Here is a 24300-nt window from a genome sequence, read left to right as displayed (position 1 = left end):
ATCGCTTCCAGCTGCTTTCCAAACCGAGGACGTACGCCATACGTCCTCAGGCGTTAACTGCCTTTTTTCTGAGGACGTATGGCGTACGTCCTCGGTCATTAAGGGGTTAAAAGACAATTGTGTCTACTGCCACCTTTCTTTTAGACACTAACTGCCTCTCTCATATCTCATCTTGGATGTCCTCTCACTACCTCAAGCTAAATTTCTCCAAAACTGAGCTCCTTATTTTCCACCCTTCTTCCAAAGTCTCCACCCCTCATGTCTCCATAACTGTTGATAACTCCATCATTACCCCAACTTCACATGCCCAATGCCTTGGGGTCACACTTGACTCAGATATTTCTTTCACTCCTCACATTCAGTCCTTGGCTAAAGCCTGCCGGTTCCACCTTAAAAACATTGCTAAAATTAGACATTTCCTTACACAAGACACAACTAAGATTTTAATCCACTCTCTCACCCTTTCCCGCCTCAACTACTGCAACTCTATCCTCTCCAGTCTCCCTAGCTGCCGCCTAGCTCCTTTACAATCCATAATGAATGCCTCTGCCAGGCTTATCTTCCTTGCACGTCCCTCTTCATCTGCCGCACCTCTATGCCAATCCCTTCACTGGCTTCCTCTTGCCTCCAGGATTAAACACACAATTCTCACTCTGACACACGAAGCCCTCAACTGCATTGCTCCCCCTACATCTCAGATCTTGTCTCCAGATACTCTCCCTCCCATCCCCTTCGCTCCTCTCATGATCTTTCTCCTCCTCTCTTGTTACCTCCTCACATTCCCGTTTACAAGATTTCTCCATACTGGCTCCCATCTTATGGAACTCTGCCTATTCAGGGACGCATACAACCTACACTAACCTTCCTTTCTCCACTGCTATCCCCTTAAACCCCATAGCATGTAAGCCTATGAGCCCAGCTGTTTGTATTTCACCTTCATAAGAGCCGACTAAAACAGTGCAACTCTCGGCAGGACCCTCTACCCATTCGATCCCTGTAATTGTTTTTTCTTTTTTAAGACACGATGAGTCCACGGATCATCTTAATTACTAACGGGATATTCACCTCCTGGTCAGCAGGAGGCGGCAAAAAGCACCACAGCAAAGCTGTTAAATAGCTCCTCCGTTCCCTCCCACTCCAGTCATTCTCTTTGCCTACGTTAGTGATAGGAGGTAGTAAAGTGAGGTGTTAGTATAGATTCTTCAATCAAGAGTTTATTATTTTTAAAGTAGTGCAAGATTGTGCTGCTTTGTCCTGGGGTGTAGCCGTAGTCCATATCAGTCTCTTCAGTAGAGCTTTGGTGGCTTTAAAGCAATGGGAACTCAGGGGACATAATTCTCACTGCGCCTCCCATATTAGTATGCTGCCCTATCTTCTATAGCCTGAGGTAGATTTACTCAGACTTTTATTTCTCCACAGGTCGATGTGAGGGATAGGACCTCTCAAGCCTGTGAGCTGCCTTGGCTGTCAGGTAAGTTCTACCTTTTATTCTGGGGACAAGAAATAAAAATCTCAGAGAAAAAGAATGGGCACTTTTATTATTCAATAAACTGATAACATACAAGGCTTAATTGACTGGGGCTCTGTGTGTTTTGGACATTAAACTCTCTTTATATAGAGAGTATTCTAACAGCCATTATTGCAGGCACTGGGGCTGGGAGTTAAGCTCATATTGAAAAAATGTTGGTGTTTTTTTCCCAACGTTTTAAAAGTAAAAAAAAGCCATTTGGGAGACATAGAGCATTAATGCCCACGATGGGCTGTGCTATCTAGTTTGCGCGCTTCCTACACAGTTTCTGAGTCGCATCTTCCTTACCAGAAGCTGCTGAGGAGTGTTTTCACTAGAACCGCATGGTTTTCTACATATAAGCAGGCAGTTTTATTGGTTTTTTGAACAGGATGGCGTTGCTGAGTTAACGGATTGATCCACAAAAGAGGGGATAGTAAATCCGGTTGGCAGGTAGGTGCCTCAGCAGAGTTGCTGAGGTGTATGGGTGTCTCAGTATAAATGTTATATATGGCATAACTGGGTAAACAAATTACTGGTTTAAATTTAAAGGCACAGTAACTTTTTCTCCAACATAGGTGTGTCCGGTCCACGGCGTCATCCTTACTTGTGGGATATTCTCTTCCCCAACAGGAAATGGCAAAGAGCCCAGCAAAGCTGGTCACATGATCCCTCCTAGGCTCCGCCTACCCCAGTCATTCTCTTTGCCGTTGTACAGGCAACATCTCCACGGAGATGGCTTAGAGTTTTTTAGTGTTTAACTGTAGTTTTTATTATTCAATCAAGAGTTTGTTATTTTGAAATAGTGCTGGTATGTACTATTTACTCAGAAACAGAAAAGAGATGAAGATTTCTGTTTGTATGAGGAAAATGATTTTAGCAACCGTCACTAAAATCCATGGCTGTTCCACACAGGACTGTTGAGAGCAATTAACTTCAGTTGGGGGAACAGTGTGCAGTCTCTTGCTGCTTGAGGTATGACACATTCTAACAAGACGATGTAATGCTGGAAGCTGTCATTTTCCCTATGGGATCCGGTAAGCCATGTTTATTACGATCGTAAATAAGGGCTTCACAAGGGCTTATTAAAACTGTAGACTTTTTCTGGGCTAAATCGATTCATTATTAACACATATTTAGCCTTGAGGAATCATTTTATCTGGGTATTTTGATATAATAATATCGGCAGGCACTGTTTTAGACACCTTATTCTTTAGGGGCTTTCCCAAAGCATAAGCAGAGCCTCATTTTCGCGCCGGTGTGGCGCACTTGTTTTTGAGAGGCATGGCATGCAGTCGCATGTGAGAGGAGCTCTGATACTTAGAAAAGACTTTCTGAAGGCGTCATTTGGTATCGTATTCCCCTTTGGGCTTGGTTGGGTCTCAGCAAAGCAGATACCAGGGACTGTAAAGGGGTTAAAGTTCAAAACGGCTCCGGTTCCGTTATTTTAAGGGTTAAAGCTTCCAAATTTGGTGTGCAATACTTTTAAGGCTTTAAGACACTGTGGTGAAAATTTGGTGAATTTTGAACAATTCCTTCATGTTTTTTCGCAATTGCAGTAATAAAGTGTGTTCAGTTTAAAATTTAAAGTGACAGTAACGGTTTTATTTCAAAACGTTTTTTGTACTTTGTTATCAAGTTTATGCCTGTTTAACATGTCTGAACTACCAGATAGACTGTGTTCTGAATGTGGGGAAGCCAGAATTCCTATTCATTTAAATAAATGTGATTTATGTGATAATGATAATGATGCCCAAGATGATTCCTCAAGTGAGGGGAGTAAGCATGGTACTGCATCATTCCCTCCTTCGTCTACACGAGTCTTGCCCACTCAGGAGGCCCCTAGTACATCTAGCGCGCCAATACTCCTTACTATGCAACAATTAACGGCTGTAATGGATAATTCTGTCAAAAACATTTTAGCCAAAATGAACACTTATCAGCGTAAGCGCGGCTGCTCTGTTTTAGATACTGAAGAGCATGACGACGCTGATAATAATATTTCTGAAGGGCCCCTAACCCAGTCTGATGGGGCCAGGGAGGTTTTGTCTGAGGGAGAAATTACTGATTCAGGGAACATTTCTCAACAGGCTGAACCTGATGTGATTGCATTTAAATTTAAGTTGGAACATCTCCGCATTCTGCTTAAGGAGGTATTATCCACTCTGGATGATTGTGACAAGTTGGTCATCCCAGAGAAACTTTGTAAAATGGACAAGTTCCTAGAGGTGCCGGGGCTCCCAGAAGCTTTTCCTATACCCAAGCGGGTGGCGGACATTGTTAATAAAGAATGGGAAAGGCCCGGTATTCCTTTCGTCCCTCCCCCCATATTTAAAAAATTGTTTCCTATGGTCGACCCCAGAAAGGACTTATGGCAGACAGTCCCCAAGGTCGAGGGAGCGGTTTCCACTTTAAACAAACGCACCACTATACCCATAGAGGATAGTTGTGCTTTCAAAGGTCCTATGGATAAAAAATTAGAAGGTTTGCTTAAAAAGATGTTTGTTCAGCAAGGTTACCTTCTACAACCAATTTCATGCATTGTCCCTGTCGCTACAGCCGCATGTTTCTGGTTCGATGATCTGATAAGAGCGGTCGATAGTGATTCTCCTCCTTTGGAGGAGATTATGGACAGAATCAATGCTCTCAAATTGGCTAATTCTTTCACCCTAGACGCCACTTTGCAATTGGCTAGGTTAGCGGCTAAGAATTCTGGGTTTGCTATTGTGGCGCGCAGAGCGCTTTGGTTGAAATCTTGGTCGGCTGATGCGTCTTCCAAGAACAAGCTACTTAACATTCCTTTCAAGGGGAAAACGCTGTTTGGCCCTGACTTGAAAGAGATTATCTCTGATATCACTGGGGGTAAGGGCCACGCCCTTCCTCAGGATCGGCCTTTCAAGGCAAAAAATAAACCTAATTTTCGTCCCTTTCGTAGAAACGGACCAGCCCAAGGTGCTACGTCCTCTAAGCAAGAGGGTAATACTTCTCAAGCCAAGCCAGCTTGGAGACCAATGCAAGGCTGGAACAAGGGAAAGCAGGCCAAGAAACCTGCCACTGCTACCAAGACAGCATGAAATGTTGGCCCCCGATCCGGAACCGGATCTGGTGGGGGGCAGACTCTCTCTCTTCGCTCAGGCTTGGGCAAGAGATGTTCTGGATCCTTGGGCGCTAGAAATAGTCTACCAAGGTTATCTTCTGGAATTCAAGGGACTTCCCCCAAGGGGGAGGTTCCACAGGTCTCAGTTGTCTTCAGACCACATAAAAAGACAGGCATTCTTACATTGTGTAGAAGACCTGTTAAAAATGGGAGTGATTCATCCTGTTCCATTAAGAGAACAAGGGATGGGGTTCTACTCCAATCTGTTCATAGTTCCCAAAAAAGAGGGAACGTTCAGACCAATCTTAGATCTCAAGATCTTAAACAAGTTTCTCAAGGTTCCATCGTTCAAGATGGAAACCATTCGAACTATTCTTCCTTCCATCCAGGAAGGTCAATTCATGACCACGGTGGATTTAAAGGACGCGTATCTACATATTCCTATCCACAAGGAACATCATCGGTTCCTAAGGTTCGCATTCCTGGACAAACATTACCAGTTCGTGGCGCTTCCTTCGGATTAGCCACTGCTCCAAGGATTTTCACAAAGGTACTAGGGTCCCTTCTAGCTGTGCTAAGACCAAGGGGCATTGCTGTAGTACCTTACTTGGACGACATTCTGATTCAAGCGTCGTCCCTTCCTCAAGCAAAGGCTCACACGGACATTGTCCTGGCCTTTCTCAGATCTCACGGGTGGAAAGTGAACGTGGAAAAGAGTTCTCTATCCCCGTCAACAAGGGTTCCCTTCTTGGGAACAATAATAGACTCCTTAGAAATGAGGATTTTTCTGACAGAGGCCAGAAAAACAAAGCTTCTAGACTCTTGTCGGATACTTCATTCCGTTCCTCTTCCTTCCATAGCTCAGTGCATGGAAGTGATCGGGTTGATGGTAGCGGCAATGGACATAGTTCCTTTTGCGCGCATTCATCTAAGACCATTACAACTGTGCATGCTCAGTCAGTGGAATGGGGACTATACAGACTTGTCTCCGAAGATACAAGTAAATCAGAGGACCAGGGACTCACTCCGTTGGTGGCTGTCCCTGGACAACCTGTCACAAGGGATGACATTCCGCAGACCAGAGTGGGTCATTGTCACGACCGACGCCAGTCTGATGGGCTGGGGCGCGGTCTGGGGATCCCTGAAAGCTCAGGGTCTTTGGTCTCGGGAAGAATCTCTTCTACCGATAAATATTCTGGAACTGAGAGCGATATTCAATGCTCTCAAGGCTTGGCCTCAGCTAGCGAGGGCCAAGTTCATACGGTTTCAATCAGACAACATGACAACTGTTGCGTACATCAACCATCAGGGGGGAACAAGGAGTTCCCTAGCGATGGAAGAAGTGACCAAAATCATTCTATGGGCGGAGTCTCACTCCTGCCACCTGTCTGCTATCCACATCCCAGGAGTGGAAAATTGGGAAGCGGATTTTCTGAGTCGTCAGACATTGCATCCGGGGGAGTGGGAACTCCATCCGGAAATCTTTGCCCAAGTCACTCAGCTGTGGGGCATTCCAGACATGGATCTGATGGCCTCTCGTCAGAACTTCAAAGTTCCTTGCTACGGGTCCAGATCCAGGGATCCCAAGGCGGCTCTAGTGGATGCACTAGTAGCACCTTGGACCTTCAAGCTAGCTTATGTGTTCCCGCCGTTTCCTCTCATCCCCAGGCTGGTAGCCAGGATCAATCAGGAGAGGGCGTCGGTGATCTTGATAGCTCCTGCGTGGCCACGCAGGACTTGGTATGCAGATCTGGTGAATATGTCATCGGCTCCACCTTGGAAGCTACCTTTGAGACGAGACCTTCTTGTTCAGGGTCCGTTCGAACATCCGAATCTGGTTTCACTCCAGCTGACTGCTTGGAGATTGAACGCTTGATTTTATCGAAGCGAGGGTTCTCAGATTCTGTTATTGATACTCTTGTTCAGGCCAGAAAGCCTGTAACTAGAAAGATTTACCACAAAATTTGGAAAAAATATGTCTGTTGGTGTGAATCTAAAGGATTCTCTTGGGACAAGGTTAAGATTCCTAGGATTCTATCCTTCCTTCAAGAAGGATTGGAAAAAGGATTATCTGCAAGTTCCCTGAAGGGACAGATTTCTGCCTTGTCGGTGTTACTTCACAAAAAACTGGCTGCTGTGCCAGATGTTCAAGCCTTTGTTCAGGCTCTGGTTAGAATTAAGCCTGTTTACAAACCTTTGACTCCTCCTTGGAGTCTCAGTTTAGTTCTTTCAGTTCTTCAGGGGGTTCCGTTTGAACCCTTGCATTCCGTTGATATTAAGTTATTATCTTGGAAAGTTTTGTTTTTAGTTGCAATTTCTTCTGCTAGAAGAGTTTCAGAATTATCTGCTCTGCAGTGTTCTCCTCCTTATCTGGTGTTCCATGCAGATAAGGTGGTTTTACGTACTAAACCTGGTTTTCTTCCAAAAGTTGTTTCTAACAAAAACATTAACCAGGAGATTATCGTACCTTCTCTGTGTCCGAAACCAGTTTCAAAGAAGGAACGTTTGTCGCACAATTTGGATGTTGTTCGCGCTCTAAAATTCTATTTAGATGCTACAAAGGATTTTAGACAAACATCTTCCTTGTTTGTTGTTTATTCTGGTAAAAGGAGAGGTCAAAAAGCAACTTCTACCTCTCTCTCTTTTTGGATTAAAAGCATCATCAGATTGGCTTACGAGACTGCCGGACGGCAGCCTCCCGAAAGAATCACAGCTCATTCCACTAGGGCTGTGGCTTCCACATGGGCCTTCAAGAACGAGGCTTCTGTTGATCAGATATGTAGGGCAGCGACTTGGTCTTCACTGCACACTTTTACCAAATTTTACAAGTTTGATACTTTTGCTTCTTCTGAGGCTATTTTTGGGAGAAAGGTTTTGCAAGCCGTGGTGCCTTCCATTTAGGTGACCTGATTTGCTCCCTCCCTTCATCCGTGTCCTAAAGCTTTGGTATTGGTTCCCACAAGTAAGGATGACGCCGTGGACCGGACACACCTATGTTGGAGAAAACAGAATTTATGTTTACCTGATAAATTACTTTCTCCAACGGTGTGTCCGGTCCACGGCCCGCCCTGGTTTTTTTAATCAGGTCTGATAATTTATTTTCTTTAACTACAGTCACCACGGTACCATATGGTTTCTCCTATGCAAATATTCCTCCTTAACGTCGGTCGAATGACTGGGGTAGGCGGAGCCTAGGAGGGATCATGTGACCAGCTTTGCTGGGCTCTTTGCCATTTCCTGTTGGGGAAGAGAATATCCCACAAGTAAGGATGACGCCGTGGACCGGACACACCGTTGGAGAAAGTAATTTATCAGGTAAACATAAATTCTGTTTTTTTTACTGTAATTTTTTAAAATTTATTTGGAGTTTTAATTTATAGTGATCAGCATGGATCAAGAGGCCTTGCAAGATATCACTTGCTCCTTATGTTTGGATTTTAATGTGGAACCACCTGTCCCTTTCTGTCCCTCATGTATTGAGAGTACCTTAGCTTACAGGGAAATAATTTTTTCTGAGCAAAATTTTTCAAAAGCGGATGCTGTCCAAGAGTCTGACGAGGGTCAAAGTATGCCGCAGCTTTCTCCCCAAGCGTCCCAAACTTTACCGCCAACACAAGCAGTGTCCTGCACTTCTGCTCTAGCGCCCGCTGGAGTTACTTTAAGAGACATAGCTTCTCTCATGTCTTCTATAATCTCAGATGCATTGTCTGCTTTCCCAATGTTGCAGGGCAAGTGTAAGAGGAAAACCAGACATTCAGTTCTGATGCAATTGTTGCAATTTCAGAGGTACGCTCCCAAGGACACGAAGAGGTGAGTACTGCTGTAGTATCTGAGGGGGAAATCTCAGATTCAGAAAGTGCTTTGCCTCTGACGGATTCGGAGGTTGTAACTTTTAGATTTAAACTAGAACACCACCGCCTGTTGCTGTCAGAGTGCCAGGAATCAGACTGAGACAAGAAGTGCAAAAATAATCACACCTTTTAATAGCAAAAAATAATAAAAAGTCCACAAGTCAAATAACAAGCCAGGAATCAAAACCAGAACTGGTAGTCAGACGAACCGAGTCAGGAGCCATAGCGAATAGTCAGACGAGCCGGAATCCGGAAAAAGGAGAACAGCAGAGTCAGGAACAAGCCAGGGATCAGGAACCAGGAGGGACATCAGACAGCCAGGTAATACACAGGAGCTCTCACAAACAGGTCTGAGACAACGCAAGGGCAAAGCATACTGAACAGAGGCCCTTTAAATAATAAGTGATGACATCACAATTCTGAGACGGCATCCTTTCTCGCACGGATGATGTACACCAGTCTGGCCATAAAAGGAAGTGCAGGAAATGAGCAGCATCACACAGTATGCACCAGAGTCAGCAAGAGAGGTGAGTAAAATGGCTGCCAGCAGCACATGTCAAACAGATCAGGGAAAAAAAAACCCTGACAGTACCCTCCCCTCAACGACCCCCACTGAAGCACAAAAGGCTTATTGGGGAAACTGGCATGGAAGGCACGGAGGAGGGCGGGAGCATGAACATCAGAGGAGGGAACCCATGAACGCTCCTCTGGAACGTAGCCCCTCCAGTGAACCAAATACTGTACGCAGCCCCAGGATATACAAGAGTCAATAATGCTGCTGACCTCATACTCCTCATGGTTGTCAACAAAGATAGGGCGGAGACGAGGCAACACAGTGGTAAACCGATTACAAACCAATGGTTTCAAGAGGGAGACATGAAAAACATTGGAGATGGGCATTGCAGGAGGAAGGTCAAGAGCTTAGGCCACAGGATTGACCCGTCGGAGTATTCGAAAAGGACCAACATAACGGGGAGCCAGTTTATTGGAAGGCACACAAAGGTTCAAGTTGTGGGAGGACAGCCAAACTCTCTCACCAACCTGGTAGGAAGGCGCGGACAGATGCCTACGATCAGCCTGGAACTTTTGGCGCTGCATAGAACGATAAAGGCAGTCCTGAATCTGCACCCACGTGGAATGGAGTTGCCGGAGATGCTCCTCCAAAGCCGTAATACCCTGAGACATGAATGAATCGGGCAACAAGGATGGTTGAAACCCATAATTCGCCATGAACGGGGATAACTTGGAGGAAGCATTAATAGCACTATTACGAGCAAACTCTGCTCAAGGTAACAGTTCAGACCAATTATTGTGGTGATCTGAGACATAGCAACGGAGGAACTTGAATAGACCGTTCCGCAGCCCCATTGGATTGAGGGTGATATGCCGAGGAGAAGGAAAGCTGGATGCCCATTTGAGCACAAAAGGAACGCAAAAATCTGGAGACAAACTGGCTACCCCGGTCCAACATTATCTCCTTGGGTAACCCATGTAAACGAAAGACCTCCCGGGCAAATATTGAAGCAAGCTCCTAAGCGGTAGGCAACTTCTTCCACCATAAGGATAACAGTATTGCCATTGGAAAAATGGAAAGATTTGTCCAAGGACGCTCATCATTAGCAATAGGTTGAAGAAGACCCACAGGAAGATGTCGAGGAGTCTTATTCTGTGCACAAACTGGGCAGGAGGCAACATACGCAGCAACATCAGACCGAAGAGCTGGCCAGCAGAATTGTCGAGTGACAGACCTGCGGCTTTAGGATAGTGGTAAGTGTGCAAAAGTTTAGTTCGAAGCTTCTCAGGAACAAAACGCTTACCACTAGGTTTCTCAGGAGGTGCATTGGTTGGTGCAGCCAGGATCTCCTTCCCCAAGGGAGAAGTCAAATTAGTATGTATGGTAGCCAAAATATGGTCAGGAGGTATAACTAGAGTAGGTACAGACTCCTCCTTGGACAGAGGCGAAAATTGTTGAGAGAGGGCATCAGCCCTAATATTCTTACTACCAGGCAGGTAGGAGACCACATAATTAAACAGAGACAAAAATAGCGCCCATCTGGCCTGTCGGGGCGACAAACGTTTTGCTTCAGATAGATAAGTTAAATTCTTGTGGTCAGTAAGAATGAGCACTGGCACACTAGTACCCTCGAGAAGATGCCTCCATTCCTAGAGTGCCAAAATTATGGCCAGTAATTCCCTGTCACTAATTTCATAATTGCACTCCACTGGAGACAATTTCTTAGAGAATAAACCACGCGGATGCAGGGAACCATCAGGCGTAGGAGGTTGAGACAAGAGTGCACCTACTTCAGTCTCAGACGCATCGACCTCAAGAACGAAAGGCAGGACAGGGTTAGGATGAGCCAGAACTGGAGCGGCAGCAAAGGCAGTTTTAAGACTATCAAAGGCCTTAATGGCAGTAGGTGACCAATGGAGTGGATCATTCTCTTTATGGGTCTGTGATAGGTTTGACCAAGGAAGATAAGTTTTTAATAAACTTTCTATAGTAATTGGCGAACCCCAAAAAATGTTGAATAGACTGAAGATCAACTGGGCGAGGCCACTGCAGATAACTTGTCAGGATCCATGGAGAACCCTGCAACGGAGATAACATAACCTAGGAAGGTTACTTGAGTCTGATGGAACTCACATTTCTCGAGTTTACAAAACAGGCCGTTCTCACGTAGTCTCTGAAAAACCAGTGTAACATCAGAACGATGAGCCTCAAGTGTGGGTGAGTGTATGAGGATGTCGTCTAAGTACACCACAACACACTGTTGCAACATATCTCGTAGGACATCATTAATAAATTCCTGGAAAACAGCAGGAGCATTACATAGGCCAAGAGGCATTACAAGATACTCATAATGCCCGCTCCTGGTGTTAAATGATGTTTTCCATTTGTGGCCCTCCTTGATCCCAACGAGATTGTACGCTCCTCTCAAATCAAGTTTAGTAAAGACCGTAGCTCCCTTGAGGTGGTCAAAGAGTTCCGTAATGAGCGGAATAGGGTAAGCATTCTTAATGGGAAGACGATTAAGACCCCTATAATCGATGCATGGTCTTAACTCGCCACCCCTTTTCTTCACAAAGAAGAAGCCAGCCCCTGCAGGAGAGCAGGATTTGCGGATGATCCCCCGCGACAGAGCATCGGCAACATACTCCTCCATAGCACAATTCTCCGCAACAGACAGAGGGTAAACCCGGCCCCGAGGAGGAATGGCTCCGGGTTGCAGGTCTATGGCACAAGCAAGCGGTGATCCTGTTCATCCGTCCTGGAAATTATGGCAGGTAAAGGTGGATTATTAGCACCATCAGGATTCTTGGCTCTTGCGTAATGTCAGGGTGCCAGGAATCAGACTGAGACAAGAAGTGCAAAAATAATCACACCTTTTATTAATAGCAAAAAATAATAAAAAGTCCACAAGTCAAATAACAAGCCAGGAATCAAAACTAGAACTGGTAGTCAGACGAGCCGAGTCAGGAGCCAAAGCCAATAGTCAGACGAGCCGGAATCGGGAACAAGGAGAACAGCAGAGTCAGGAACAAGCCAGGGATCAGGAACCAGGAGGGACATCAGACAGCCAGATAATACACAGGAGCTCTCACAAACAGGTCTGAGACAACGCAAGGGCAAAGCATACTGAACAGAGGCCCTTTAAATAATAAGTGATGACATCACAATTCTGAGACTGCATCCTGTCTTACACGGATGATGTACACCAGTCTGGCCATAAAAGGAAGTGCAGGAAATGAGCAGCATCACACAGTATGCACCAGAGTCAGCAAGAAAGGTGAATATAATGGCTGCCAGCAGCACATGGCAAACAGATCAGGGAAAAAACCCTGACAGTTGCTTAGGGAGGTTTTGATTAATTTGGATGACTGTGACTCCACAGTTGTGGTTATCCCTGAGAAGTCTAGTAAATTGGACAGATACTTTGAGGTTCCTTCTTACTCGGACGTATTTCCAGTTCCAAAGAGAGATTCGGACATTATTACTAAGGAATGGGAGAGACCAGGCATTCCCTTTTCTCGTTCTCCTATTTTCAAAAAGATGTTTCCCATAGCTGACACTTTTAAGGAGGCTTGGCAAACAGTTCCTAAGGTGGAAGGGGCCGTTTCCACCTTAGGCAAGAGAACTTTTGGCTGTTCCAATCAGCCAATAGAATGCGAGCTCAATCCTATTGGCTGATTGCATCAGCCAATAGGATTTTTTCTACCTTAATTCCGATTGGCTGATAGAATTCTATCAGCCAATCGGAATCTAAGAGACACCATCTTGGATGACGTCACTTAAAGGTACCTTCATTCTGTTTTAGTCGTCTCCAGAAGAGGATACGCCGCATTGGATGTCTTGAAGATTGACCTGCTCCGCACAGTGGCGTCGCTAGGGTTGGTGTCACCCGGTGCGGTAAGTTATGGTGTCACCTCCCCCCCCAGAAAGCAGAAACACACAAAAACACAGGCACACACACATACAAACACTCAGACACACTTAAAAACATACTCAAATGCAAACACAAACACTCGGAAACACACTCAGACACACACACAAAAACACTGACACACACACACACACAAGAACTCAGACACACACATACAAAATATGTAAACTGCATTAATTATAAAGCTCATGCTTTAGAGCTGCTCCCTGGCTCAGCAGAGCATCAAATGAAAGAAAAACAGAGCACTCTAAAATAAATCACTGAAGAAAAGGTTTAGGCGCGCAAACTATGAAAATTCTGCTCTCTGACTCTGTTCCAAGTCTGTCAGTGCACAGCCCCGGGTCGCGTGCCTACCGCTTCTTATGGCCAATCACCTCTGCACTCTGCTCACCCCCAGACCCCCACCCGCCCTCCTACCTGTTCAGTGTGCACTTAGTGTACCGTAACCGTAAAGGTCTAGTGGGCATCATACGTGGCTCCTTCACTTTAGAGACAGTGTCAAACAGTCATGCGGTCAGGTGCCAGGCTTCCCCTCACGATTTCCCAGTTCCCGTTTAGAGAGACAGCACAGCAGTGAGTGACTCCACTGCTCCACATGTCACTGAGCAGTGAGCACAGATGGGAATTCAGGTTTAGGCTAGCAGCGCAACTTTGCAAGCCCCACGGCACGCCCACAACATTCATAGAGAAATTGGGCAGGGGATAAGCAAAGTACAAACAAGCAAAAGCAGCTGGGAAAACTATTTGTTGAAATTGCAGCACTGGCTAAAGGGGCAAAAAAATTGTGTGTCTACAACATCCCCAGTCCCACTAATGTTCACAAATGCCAGCCCCTCTAATAAAAAAAATCTATGCATCTCAACTTTGTATTTCTTTGAATTTCACTAAAATTAAAAAAAAAAAAATTTTTTTTTTTTGGTGTCACCCCCTGGAGGGTGTCACCCAGGTGCGGCCCGCACCCCCCTAGTGACGCCACTGGCTCCGCACCGGATAGATGAAGATAGAAGATGCCGTCTGGATGAAGACTTCTGCCCGTCTGGAGGACCACTTTGCCCGGCTTGGATGAAGACGTCTCCCGGTAATTCGATCTTCAGGGGGTTAGTGTTAGGTTTTTTAAGGGTGTATTGGGTGGGTTTTATTTTTTAGATTAGGGTTTGGGTGGCAAAAGAGCCAACTGCAAAAGAGCCAACTGCAAATTCCCCGCAAAAGGCCCTTTTAAGGGCTATTGGTAGTTTAGTTTAGGCTAGGTTTTTTTTTTATTTTGGGGGGGGCTTTTTTTTATTTTAATAGGGCTATTAGATTAGGTGTAATTGGTTTAAATATCTAATTTGTTTATTATTTTATGTAATTTAGTGTTGTAATTGTATTTAATTTAGTTAATTTAATTATAGTGTATTGTTAGGTGTTATTGTAACTTTGGTTAGGTTTTATTTTACAGGTAAATTTGTATTTATTTTAGCTATGTAGTTATTAAATAGTTAATAACTATTTAATAACTATTGTACCTAGTTAAAATAAATACAAACTTGCCTGCAAAATAAAAATAAATCCTAAAATAGCTACAATGTAACTATTAGTTATATTGTAGCTTTCTTAGGGTTTATTTACAGGTAAGTATTTGGTTTTAAATAGGAATAATTTAGTTAAGAATATTTATTTAGATTTATTTAAATTATATTTAAGTTAGTGGGTGTTAGGTTTAGGGTTAGACTTAGGTTTATAGGTTAATAGCTTTAATATAGTGGCGGAGACGTTGGGGCGGCAGATTAGGGGTTAATAAATGTAGGTAGGTGGCGGCGATGTTAGGGACGGCAGATTAGGGGTTAATAATTTTTAACTAATGTTTGAGAGACGGGAGGGCGGCGGTTTAGGGGTTAATATGTTTATTATATTGGCGGCGACGTTGGGGGCGGCAGATTAGGGGTTAATAAGTGTAGGTAGGTGGCGGCGACATGGGGGGTGGCAGATTAGGGGTTAATGAATATAATGTAGGTGTCAGCGATGTTGGGCGCAGCAGATTAGGGGTTCATAAATATAATGTAGGTGGCGGCGGTGTCCGGAGCGGCAGATTAGGGGTTAAAATTTTTATTTTAGTATTTGCGATGCGGGAGGTCCTCGGTTTAGGGGTTAATAGGTAGTTTATGGGTGTTAGTGTACTTTTTAGCACTTTAGTTATGAGTTTTATGTTACGGCGTTCTACCATAAAACTCTTAACTACTGACTTTAGAATGCGTTAGGGATCTTGACGGGGTAACGTGTACCGCTCACTTTTTGGCCTCCCAGGACAGACTCTTAATACCGGCGCTATGGAAGTCCCATAGAAAAAAGACTTTACGAAGTTTACATAAGTTGTTTTGCGGTAAGGCCAAAAAAGTATGCAGTGACCCTAAACCTGCAAGACTCGTATTATCAGCGGGTGTAAAAAAGCAGCATTAGGACCTCTTAATGCTGCTTTTTTACCCTAACGCACATCTCGTAATCTAGCCGATTATTTTTATTTTTTCTATTACAAATAGACTTACATCCTTTAGCGACATTTGTCACAAAGGTTAGTCTGGCATCTTTTCTATCAGCCTTTTTAGAGAACGGTATTTTTAGACACTTTCTACATTCTATCTACATCTAGTATTTCATATAGATCCAAGCAAATGAGTTTGTAGGGTGAGAAGTTTCTTAGGTGAGGATTCCTCGTCTCCTGCTGTTCTTGAGGATTGGTCTGGAGAGAGACATTTATTTTTTCACTTAAGGTTGAGGGTTCTGCCCTGTTTGGTTCTGTGTCTCACAAGTTGGCTTGTTTGGCCAGCTGGTCAGATGTTGTTCTGTCTATGACTAGAGTATGTCTAGTTTATTTTCTGTTTTCTCCATAGAGCCTTGTGTTGTTTTTTTTAGTGTTCTTTGACTGATTTCAAGTGAGCCTATGCTTTCTGTTGCTATCAAGGTACTCTTTAGGGTAGTGTTCTTTTTACTCCTCTGCTCGCAGAGTGTCTGATTTATGATTCTTTTTTCATCCCGATTAACGACACTTGGGATGCATCTGTGCTTCCTACCCAGGTAATTTCCTTATCAATCTGGTTCTTGTGTCCATCCTTCGGTCCTCTCTGGTTTTTCTTCCAAGGAACGGTTGTTGCTCATTCTGGATTTGGTCAGAGCATCAGGTTCTACTTCTTGTTGCTCTGGATTTTCATCAGTCATCCCCATTGTTTGTATAAGGGTAGTTGACCTCAGCTGGTTTTCTTTTTTCTGGCTTCAATACCTGATTTGCATGCCTTTTTAGATGGGGGACCAGCTGCTTGTATCTTGTTTCTAGATTATTTATTTTTTTGCCACAGTGGAGGCATCTTTTGGGAGAAAAATCTACGAGAGGTGATGCCTAGTAATAATTCTGCTTCATCTTCCTACCCCTCCCTAACATTTGTTTATTCCTCAGCTTGGTTATTGATTTCCCATAGGTTATGAATGTTTTTAAGGACCCTTTACTGCCATTAGAAGGAAAATAATAAAATGTATGCTTATCTGAAAAATTAATTTTCTTCTTGGCAGTGAGGGTCTACGAACCCGCCCTGATTTTGTGTAGTGGCGGCAGTCGTGGCACCTCTATACCCCTCTTATCTTGGGAAGTGGGAGGGATATTTCAATGTTCTGTTTGGGGTGTCTTTGCCTACTCCTGGTGGCCAGGTGAAGTATTTCCCATAGGTTATGAATGTTTTCGTGGACCCTCACTGCCAAGAAGAAAATTTAATTTATCAGGCAAGCATACATTTTATTTTTTCATCTTTTATAAATTATGTTGTAATAAATTGTCTTATTCCTTGGCAGGCGGTGATCGGAGGTTTGGAGAGTTCAGGAGACATTGTGTCAGTGTCTTGTACAAACAATGAAATTTTTCTGCTCAAAGGAGATAGAGAAATCATAAGAATCTCAGATGTGCCAGAAGGATCAGTATCTGGTTTGTATTCATTTTTCTTTATTTTTTCTTTTTTGTCTTTCTTTCTTAAAAGTGCATTGATCTTATTTCTTCTTCAGTAAGAACATTCTAACAGTGCAGTGCACTGTATATAATGTAACATACATGACCAAAGTATAATATTTTTTTTTAAGTAAAACAAGAAAAGAAGAAGAGGTAAATATTGCAATATTTGCATTAGAAGTACATATTGCAATTATTTAAATTAAGTATAACCCACTGCATAGTGCTTTTTTATTACTACAATGAAACAGACTGTTTAATATCCCTTTTTATCTTTACATTTTTCTCTACAACTTACCTTAACTTTCCATTTCTTTCTTTTAACAGCAGTAATTCACAGCCCATTTCGATCATATACAGCCATATCTGCAGTTAAAGGAAACAACCAAAATGGAACATTATCTGATGATAATGAGAACAGCAAAGATGTTGAAAAAATAAAAACTGAGAAAATACAGCTCTGTGTTGATGATGGAGAAAATGCACTGGAACTCTTGACCGAGTCAAGAAACAGAAGCTGGTCACTCACAGACGATGTGATAAGTAGGAGAAGCTCAATGAATTCTGTCGATAGTGGATGCAGTCTAAATGCAGCAGGAGAGCAAATGGGCTTTGCCAATGAACTTAAAGAGCAGCGTCCAATTTCTCAGAGGTTTAGCAACATTAGTAATGACGATTTTGACCAAGAACTTATTGTGAAGTCCATAAAAGTGAAAAAGAAGAAAAAGAAACGACCAGGTAGTTGCATGTGAAATCTTTTTAAAACCAGGTTTGGTTTCCAAAAAGGGATACTGAGGCTCTGGTAAATACAGTCATTTGCAAATTAATGTGCTAGTTATTTATGCAGCTTGATAGGTAGATTTATGCATGTGTTTCTAAGCCCTTCAAAGGAATTTAGAATGCTGGCATGAGTTCCAGATATATTTTAACTTTATAATTAAATAGAACGTCCATTTCTCCAACATAGGTGTGTCCGGTCCACGGCGTCATCCTTACTTGTGGGATATTCTCCTCCCCAACAGGAAATGGCAAAGAGCCCAGCAAAGCTGGCCATATAGTCCCTCCTAGGCTCCGCCTACCCCAGTCATTCTCTTTGCCGTTGCACAGGCAACATCTCCACGGAGATGGCTAAGAGTTTTTTTGGTGTTTAAATGTAGTTTTATTCTTCAATCAAGAGTTTGTTATTTTAAAATAGTGCTGGTATGTACTATTTACTCTGAAACAGAAAAGAGATGAAGATTTCTGTTTGTAAGAGGAAAATGATTTTAGCAACCGTTACTAAAATCGATGGCTGTTTCCACACAGGACTGTTGAGATGAATTAACTTCAGTTGGGGGAAACAGTGAGCAGACTTTTGCTGCTTGAGGTATGACACATTTCTAACAAGACTTGGTAATGCTGGAAGCTGTCATTTTCCCTATGGGAACCGGTAAGCCATTTTCTTAGTTTAGTATAAGAATAAAGGGCTTCATTAGGGCTTAAAAAACTGGTAGACATTTTTCTGGGCTAAAACGATTACTTTACTAAGCATATTTGGCAGATTATAACTATTAATAGTTATTATAATCTTGGGGATTGTTTTAAAAAAACGGCAGGCACTGTATTGGACACCTTTTTCACTGGGGGCCTTTTCTAGTCATAGGCAGAGCCTCATTTTCGCGCCACTAATGCGCAGTTGTTTTGGAAAGCAAGGCATGCAGATGCATGTGTGAGGAGCTAAGAACCACTGAAAAAGCTTATAGAAGGCATCATTTGGTATCGTATTCCCCTCTGGGCTTGGTTGGGTCTCAGCAAAGCAGATACCTGGGACTGTATAGGGGTTAAATGTAAAAACGGCTCCGGTTCCGTTATTTTAAGGAAATTTTGGTGAATTTTGAACAATTCCTTCATACTTTTTCACATATTCAGTAATAAAGTGTGTTCAGTTTAAAATTTAAAGTGACAGTAACGGTTTTATTGTAAAACGTTTTTTGTGCTTTGTTGACAAGTTTAAGCCTGTTTAACATGTCTGAACCATCAGATAACGATGTTCTATATGTATGAAAGCCAAGGTTTCTCACCATTTAAATATATGTGATAATTGTGTCATAGTGTCCAAACAAAGTAGGGACAATAATGCCATAGATAATGATATTGCCCAAGATGATTCCTCAAATGAGGGGAGTAAGCATGGTACTGCATCATCCCCTTCTGTGTCTACACCAGTTTTGCCCACACAAGAGGCCCCTAGTACATCTAGTGCGCCAATACTTATTACCATGCAACAATTAACGGCTGTAATGGATAATTCTATTGCAAACATTTTATCCAAAATGCCTACTTATCAGAGAAAGCGCGATTGCTCTGTTTTAAACACTGAAGAGCAAGAGGACGCTGATGATAACTGTTCTGACATGCCCTCACACCAATCTGAAGGGGCCAGGAGGGAGGTTTTGTCTGAGGGAGAAATTTCAGATTCAGGGAAAATTTCTCAACAAGCTGAACCTGATGTTGTAACATTTAAATTTAAATTAGAACATCTCCACGCACTACTTAAGGAGGTATTATCTACTCTGGATGATTGTGACAATTTGGTCATTCCAAAGAAATTATGTAAGATGGACAAGTTCCTAGAGGTTCCGGTGTCCCCTGATGCTTTTCCTATACCCAAGCGGGTGGCGGACATAGTAAATAAGGAGTGGGAAAGGCCCGGCATACCTTTTGTTCCTCCCCCTATATTTAAGAAATTATTTCCTATAGTCGACCCCAGAAAGGACTTATGGCAGACAGTCCCCAAGGTCGAGGGGGCGGTTTCTACTCTAAACAAACGCACTACTATTCCTATAGAAGATAGTTGTGCTTTCAAGATCCTATGGATAAAAAGTTAGAGGGTTTGCTTAAAAAGATGTTTGTTCAGCAAGGTTGCCTTCTACAACCAATTTCATGCATTGTTCCTGTCACTACAGCTGCGTGTTTCTGGTTCGAAGAACTAGAAAAGTCGCTCAATAAAGAATCTTCGTATGAGGAGGTTATGGACAGAGTTCAAGCACTTAAATTGGCTAACTCTTTTATTTTAGATGCCGCTTTGCAATTAGCTAGATTAGCGGCGAATAATTCAGGGTTTGCTATCGTGGCGCGCAGAGCGCTTTGGCTAAAGTCTTGGTCAGCGGATGTGTCCTCCAAGACCAAATTGCTTAACATCCCTTTCAAGGGTAAAACACTGTTTGGCCCTGACTTGAAAGAGATTATTTCAGACATCACTGGGGGAAAGGGCCACGCCTTTTAAGGCTAAAAATAAGCCAAATTTTCGTCCCTTTCGCAGAAACGGACCAGCCTCAAATTCTACACCCTCTAAGTAAGAGGGTAATACTTCTCAAACCAAGCCAGCCTGGAGACCGATGCAAGGCTGGAACAAGGGTAAGCAGGCCAAGAAACCTGCCACTGCTACCAAAACAGCATGAAGTGTTGGCCCCCGATCCGGGACCGGATCTGGTGGGGGGCAGACTTTCTCTCTTTGCTCAGGCTTGGGCAAGAGATATTCAGGATCCTTGGGCGCTAGAAATAGTTTCTCAAGGTTATCTCCTGGAATTCAGGGAACTACCCCCAAGGGGAAGGTTCCACAGGTCTCAATTATCTTCGAACCAAATAAAAAGACAGGCATTCTTACATTGTGTAGAAGACCTGTTAAGAATGGGAGTGATTCATCCTGTTCCATTAGGAGAACAAGGGATGGGGTTTTACTCCAACCTGTTCATAGTTCCCAAAAAAAGAGGGAACATTCAGACCAATTTTAGATCTCAAGATTCTAAACAAGTTTCTAAGGGTTTCATCGTTCAAAATGGAAACCATTCGAACGATCCTTCCTACCATCCAGGAAGGTCAATTCATGACCACGGTGGATTTAAAGGATGCGTACCTACATATTCCTATCCACAAGGAACATCTTCGGTTCCTAAGGTTCGCCTTTCTGGACAAGCATTACCAGTTTGTGGCACTTCCATTCGGATTAGCCACTGCTCCAAGGATTTTCACAAAGGTACTAGGGTCCCTTCTAGCGGTGCTAAGACCAAGGGGCATTGCAGTAGTACCTTACTTGGACGACATCCTGATTCAAGTGTCGTCTCTGCCAAAAGCAAGGGCTCATACGGACATTGTCCTAGCCTTTCTCAGATCTCACAGGTGGAAAGTGAACATAGAAAAAAGTTCTCTGTCCCCGTCAACAAGAGTTCCCTTCTTGGGAACAATAATAGTTTCCTTAGCAATGAAGATTTTTTCTGACAGAGGCCAGAAAATCAAACTTCTAAGCTCTTGTCAGGTACTTCATTCTGTTCTTCTTCCTTCCATAGCGCAGTGCATGGAAGTAATAGGTTTGATGGTTGCGGCAATGGACATAGTTCCTTTTTGCACGAATTCATCTAAGACCATTACAACTGTGCATGCTCAGACAGTGGAATGGGGATTATACAGACTTGTCTCCGACGATCCAAGTAGATCAAAGGACCAGAGATTCACTCCGTTGGTGGCTGACCCTGGACAACCTGTCACAGGGAATGAGCTTCCGCAGACCAGAGTGGGTCATTGTCACGACCGACGCCAGTCTGGTGGGCTGGGGCGCGGTCTGGGAACCCCTGAAAGCTCAGGGTCTATGGTCTCGGTAAGACTCTCTTCTCCCGATAAACATTCTGGAACTGAGAGCGATATTCAATGCTCTCAAGGCTTGGCCTCGACTAGCAAAGGCCAAATTCATAAGGTGTCAGACAACATGACGACTGTTGCATATATCAACCATCAGGGGGGAACAAGGAGTTCCCTGGTGATGGAGGAGCATCCGGGGGAGTGGGAACTCCATCCGGAAATCTTTGCCCAAATAACTCAATTATGGGGCATTCCAGACATGGATCTGATGGCCTCTTGTCAGAACTTCAAGGTCCCTTGTTACGGGTCCAAATCCAGGGATCCCAAGGCGACTCTAGTGGATACAATAGTAGCACCTTGGATCTTCAACCTAGCTTATGTATTCCCACCGTTTCCTCTCATTCCCAGGCTGGTAGCCAGGATCAATCAGGAGAGGGCTTCGGTGATCTTGATAGTTCCTGCGTGGCCACGCAGGACTTGGTATGCAGACCTGGTGAATATGTCATCGGCTCCACCATGGAAGCTACCTTTGAGACAGGACCTTCTTGTTCAGGGTCCATTCGAACATCCGAATCTGGTTTCCCTCCAACTGACTGCTTGGAGATTGAACGCTTGATTCTATCAAAGCGTGGGTTTTCAGATTCTGTAATAGATACTCTTATTCAGGCTAGAAAGCCTGTAACTAGAAAAATTTACCATAAAATATGGAAAAAATATATCTGTTGGTGTGAATCTAAAGGATTCCCATGGAACAAGATAAAAATTCCTAAGATTCTATCCTTTCTACAAGAAGGTTTGGAGAAAGGATTATCTGCAAGTTCTCTGAAGGGACAGATCTCTGCTTTATCTGTTTTACTTCACAAAAGGCTGGCAGCTGTGCCAGACGTTTAAGCGTTTGTTCAGGCTCTGGTTAGAATCAAGCCTGTTTACAGACCTTTGACTCCTCCCTGGAGTCTTAATCTAGTTCTTTCAGTTCTTCAAGGGGTTCCGTTTGAACCCTTACATTCCGTAGATATTAAGTTATTATCGTGGAAAGTTTTGTTTTTGGTTGCAATTTCTTCCGCTAGAAGAGTTTCTGAGTTATCTGCTCTGCAGTGTTCTCCGCCCTATCTGGTCCATGCAGATAAGGTGGTTTTGCGTACTGAGCCTGGTTTTCTTCCGAAGGTTGTTTCCAACAAAAATATTAACCAGGAGATAGTTGTACCTTCTTTGTGTCCGAATCCAGTTTCAGAGAAGGAACGTTTGTTACACAATTTGGACGTAGTCCGTGCTCTAAAATTCTATTTAGAGGCTACTGAAGATTTCGGACAAACATCTTCGTTTGTTGTTTATTCTGGTAAAAGGAGAGGTAAAAAAGCAACTTCTACCTCTCTTTCCTTTTGGCTTAAAAGCATTATCAGACTGGCTTTTGAGACTGCCGGACGGCAGCCTCCTGAAAATATCACAGCTCCCTCCACTAGGGCTGTGGCTTCCACATGGGCCTTCAAGAACGAGGCTCCTGTTGACCAGATATGTAAGGCAGCGACTTGGTCTTCACTGCACTCTTTTGCCAAATTTTACAACTTTTATACTTTTGCTTCTTCGGAGGCTATTTTTGGGAGAAAGGTTTTGCAAGCCGTGGTGCCTTCCGTTTAGGTGACCTGATTTGCTCCCTCCCTTCATCCGTGTCCTAAAGCTTTGGTATTGGTTCCCACAAGTAAGGATGACGCCGTGGACCGGACACACCTATGTTGGAGAAAACAGAATTTATGCTTACCTGATAAATTACTTTCTCCAACGGTGTGTCCGGTCCACGGCCCGCCCTGGTTTTTTAATCAGGTCTGATGAATTATTTTCTCTAACTACACTCACCACGTTACCATATGGTTTCTCCTATATATATTTCCTCCTGTCCGTCGGTCGAATGACTGGGGTAGGCGGAGCCTAGGAGGGACTATATGGCCAGCTTTGCTGGGCTCTTTGCCATTTCCTGTTGGGGAGGAGAATATCCCACAAGTAAGGATGACGCCGTGGACCGGACACACCGTTGGAGAAAGTAATTTATCAGGTAAGCATAAATTCTGTTTTTAGACAGTTTTGGATGACGGTTGGAGACTAATATACCCATATTTAATGAGGGAGAATCCTAACCCACTGGACACTAGGTATATTGCAATGGTGGGGTTTATAAGTGATCTCCACATGTTTTTCTAAGAAGATGAGACCACTCATTTGAAAGAGAGGGTTCTCTCTTTTGAAGTAGTAGCTATGCCCACCCAGATTTGCAAATGGTTGTCTTTTCTGTCTTTTTCCCGTTTTAGTAGTTGCATGCCCTTGTGCCTATCGCCATGTACCATAAACAAATAGAACAAAATCATGGAGTTTGTGGTAGCCCCTCTCTACCACCTCCACTCCACAATACATAGAGGGACCAGGGTCACTTTATTTGAAAGGGGCAAACTCTTTGCTTGAGTGGTTGTCTTGCCAGTCCGACTGCCTTGTGATAGTCATGCCAGTGACAAATTCTCTCAACATTGCTCCTATTTTGAAGGTCTGATGACTTTGAGTATGCTGCAACCATCCACCTCACCATAGAAATATTTAGTAAGACCTCTTATTTGAAAGGTAGACATCCCAAAATTTATAGTAGCTATCTAGCAGTTATTATAGTGATAATAGCCACCTTACAGCAATCACTAATATAATTTCTCCAACATTGGTGTGTCCGGTCCACGGCGTCATCCATTACTTGTGGGATATTCTCCTCCCCCACAGGGAAAGGCAAGGAGAGCACACAGCAAGAGCTGTCCATATAGTCCCTCCCAGGCTCCGCCCCCCCC

The 24300-nt window shown here is 43.6% G+C and overlaps 1 protein-coding gene across 1 annotated transcript in view; it reads left to right on the top strand.

The window, feature by feature from the left end:
* TECPR2 (tectonin beta-propeller repeat containing 2) overlaps positions 1-24300 on the top strand; it is a 608030-nt gene that overhangs the window by 121380 nt on the left and 462350 nt on the right. The window contains exons 7-8 of the mRNA XM_053707105.1: positions 16717-16846; positions 17195-17605. Coding sequence (XP_053563080.1) covers positions 16717-16846; positions 17195-17605 — 541 coding nt within the window. The remainder of the gene's footprint in view (positions 1-16716; positions 16847-17194; positions 17606-24300) is intronic.

Source organism: Bombina bombina, chromosome 1 (genome assembly GCF_027579735.1).
Source record: "Bombina bombina isolate aBomBom1 chromosome 1, aBomBom1.pri, whole genome shotgun sequence".
NCBI classification, from domain to species: Eukaryota; Metazoa; Chordata; class Amphibia; order Anura; family Bombinatoridae; genus Bombina; species Bombina bombina.
Note: the sequence above shows the minus strand (reverse complement) of the source record. Positions and strands in the feature narration are given on the sequence as shown.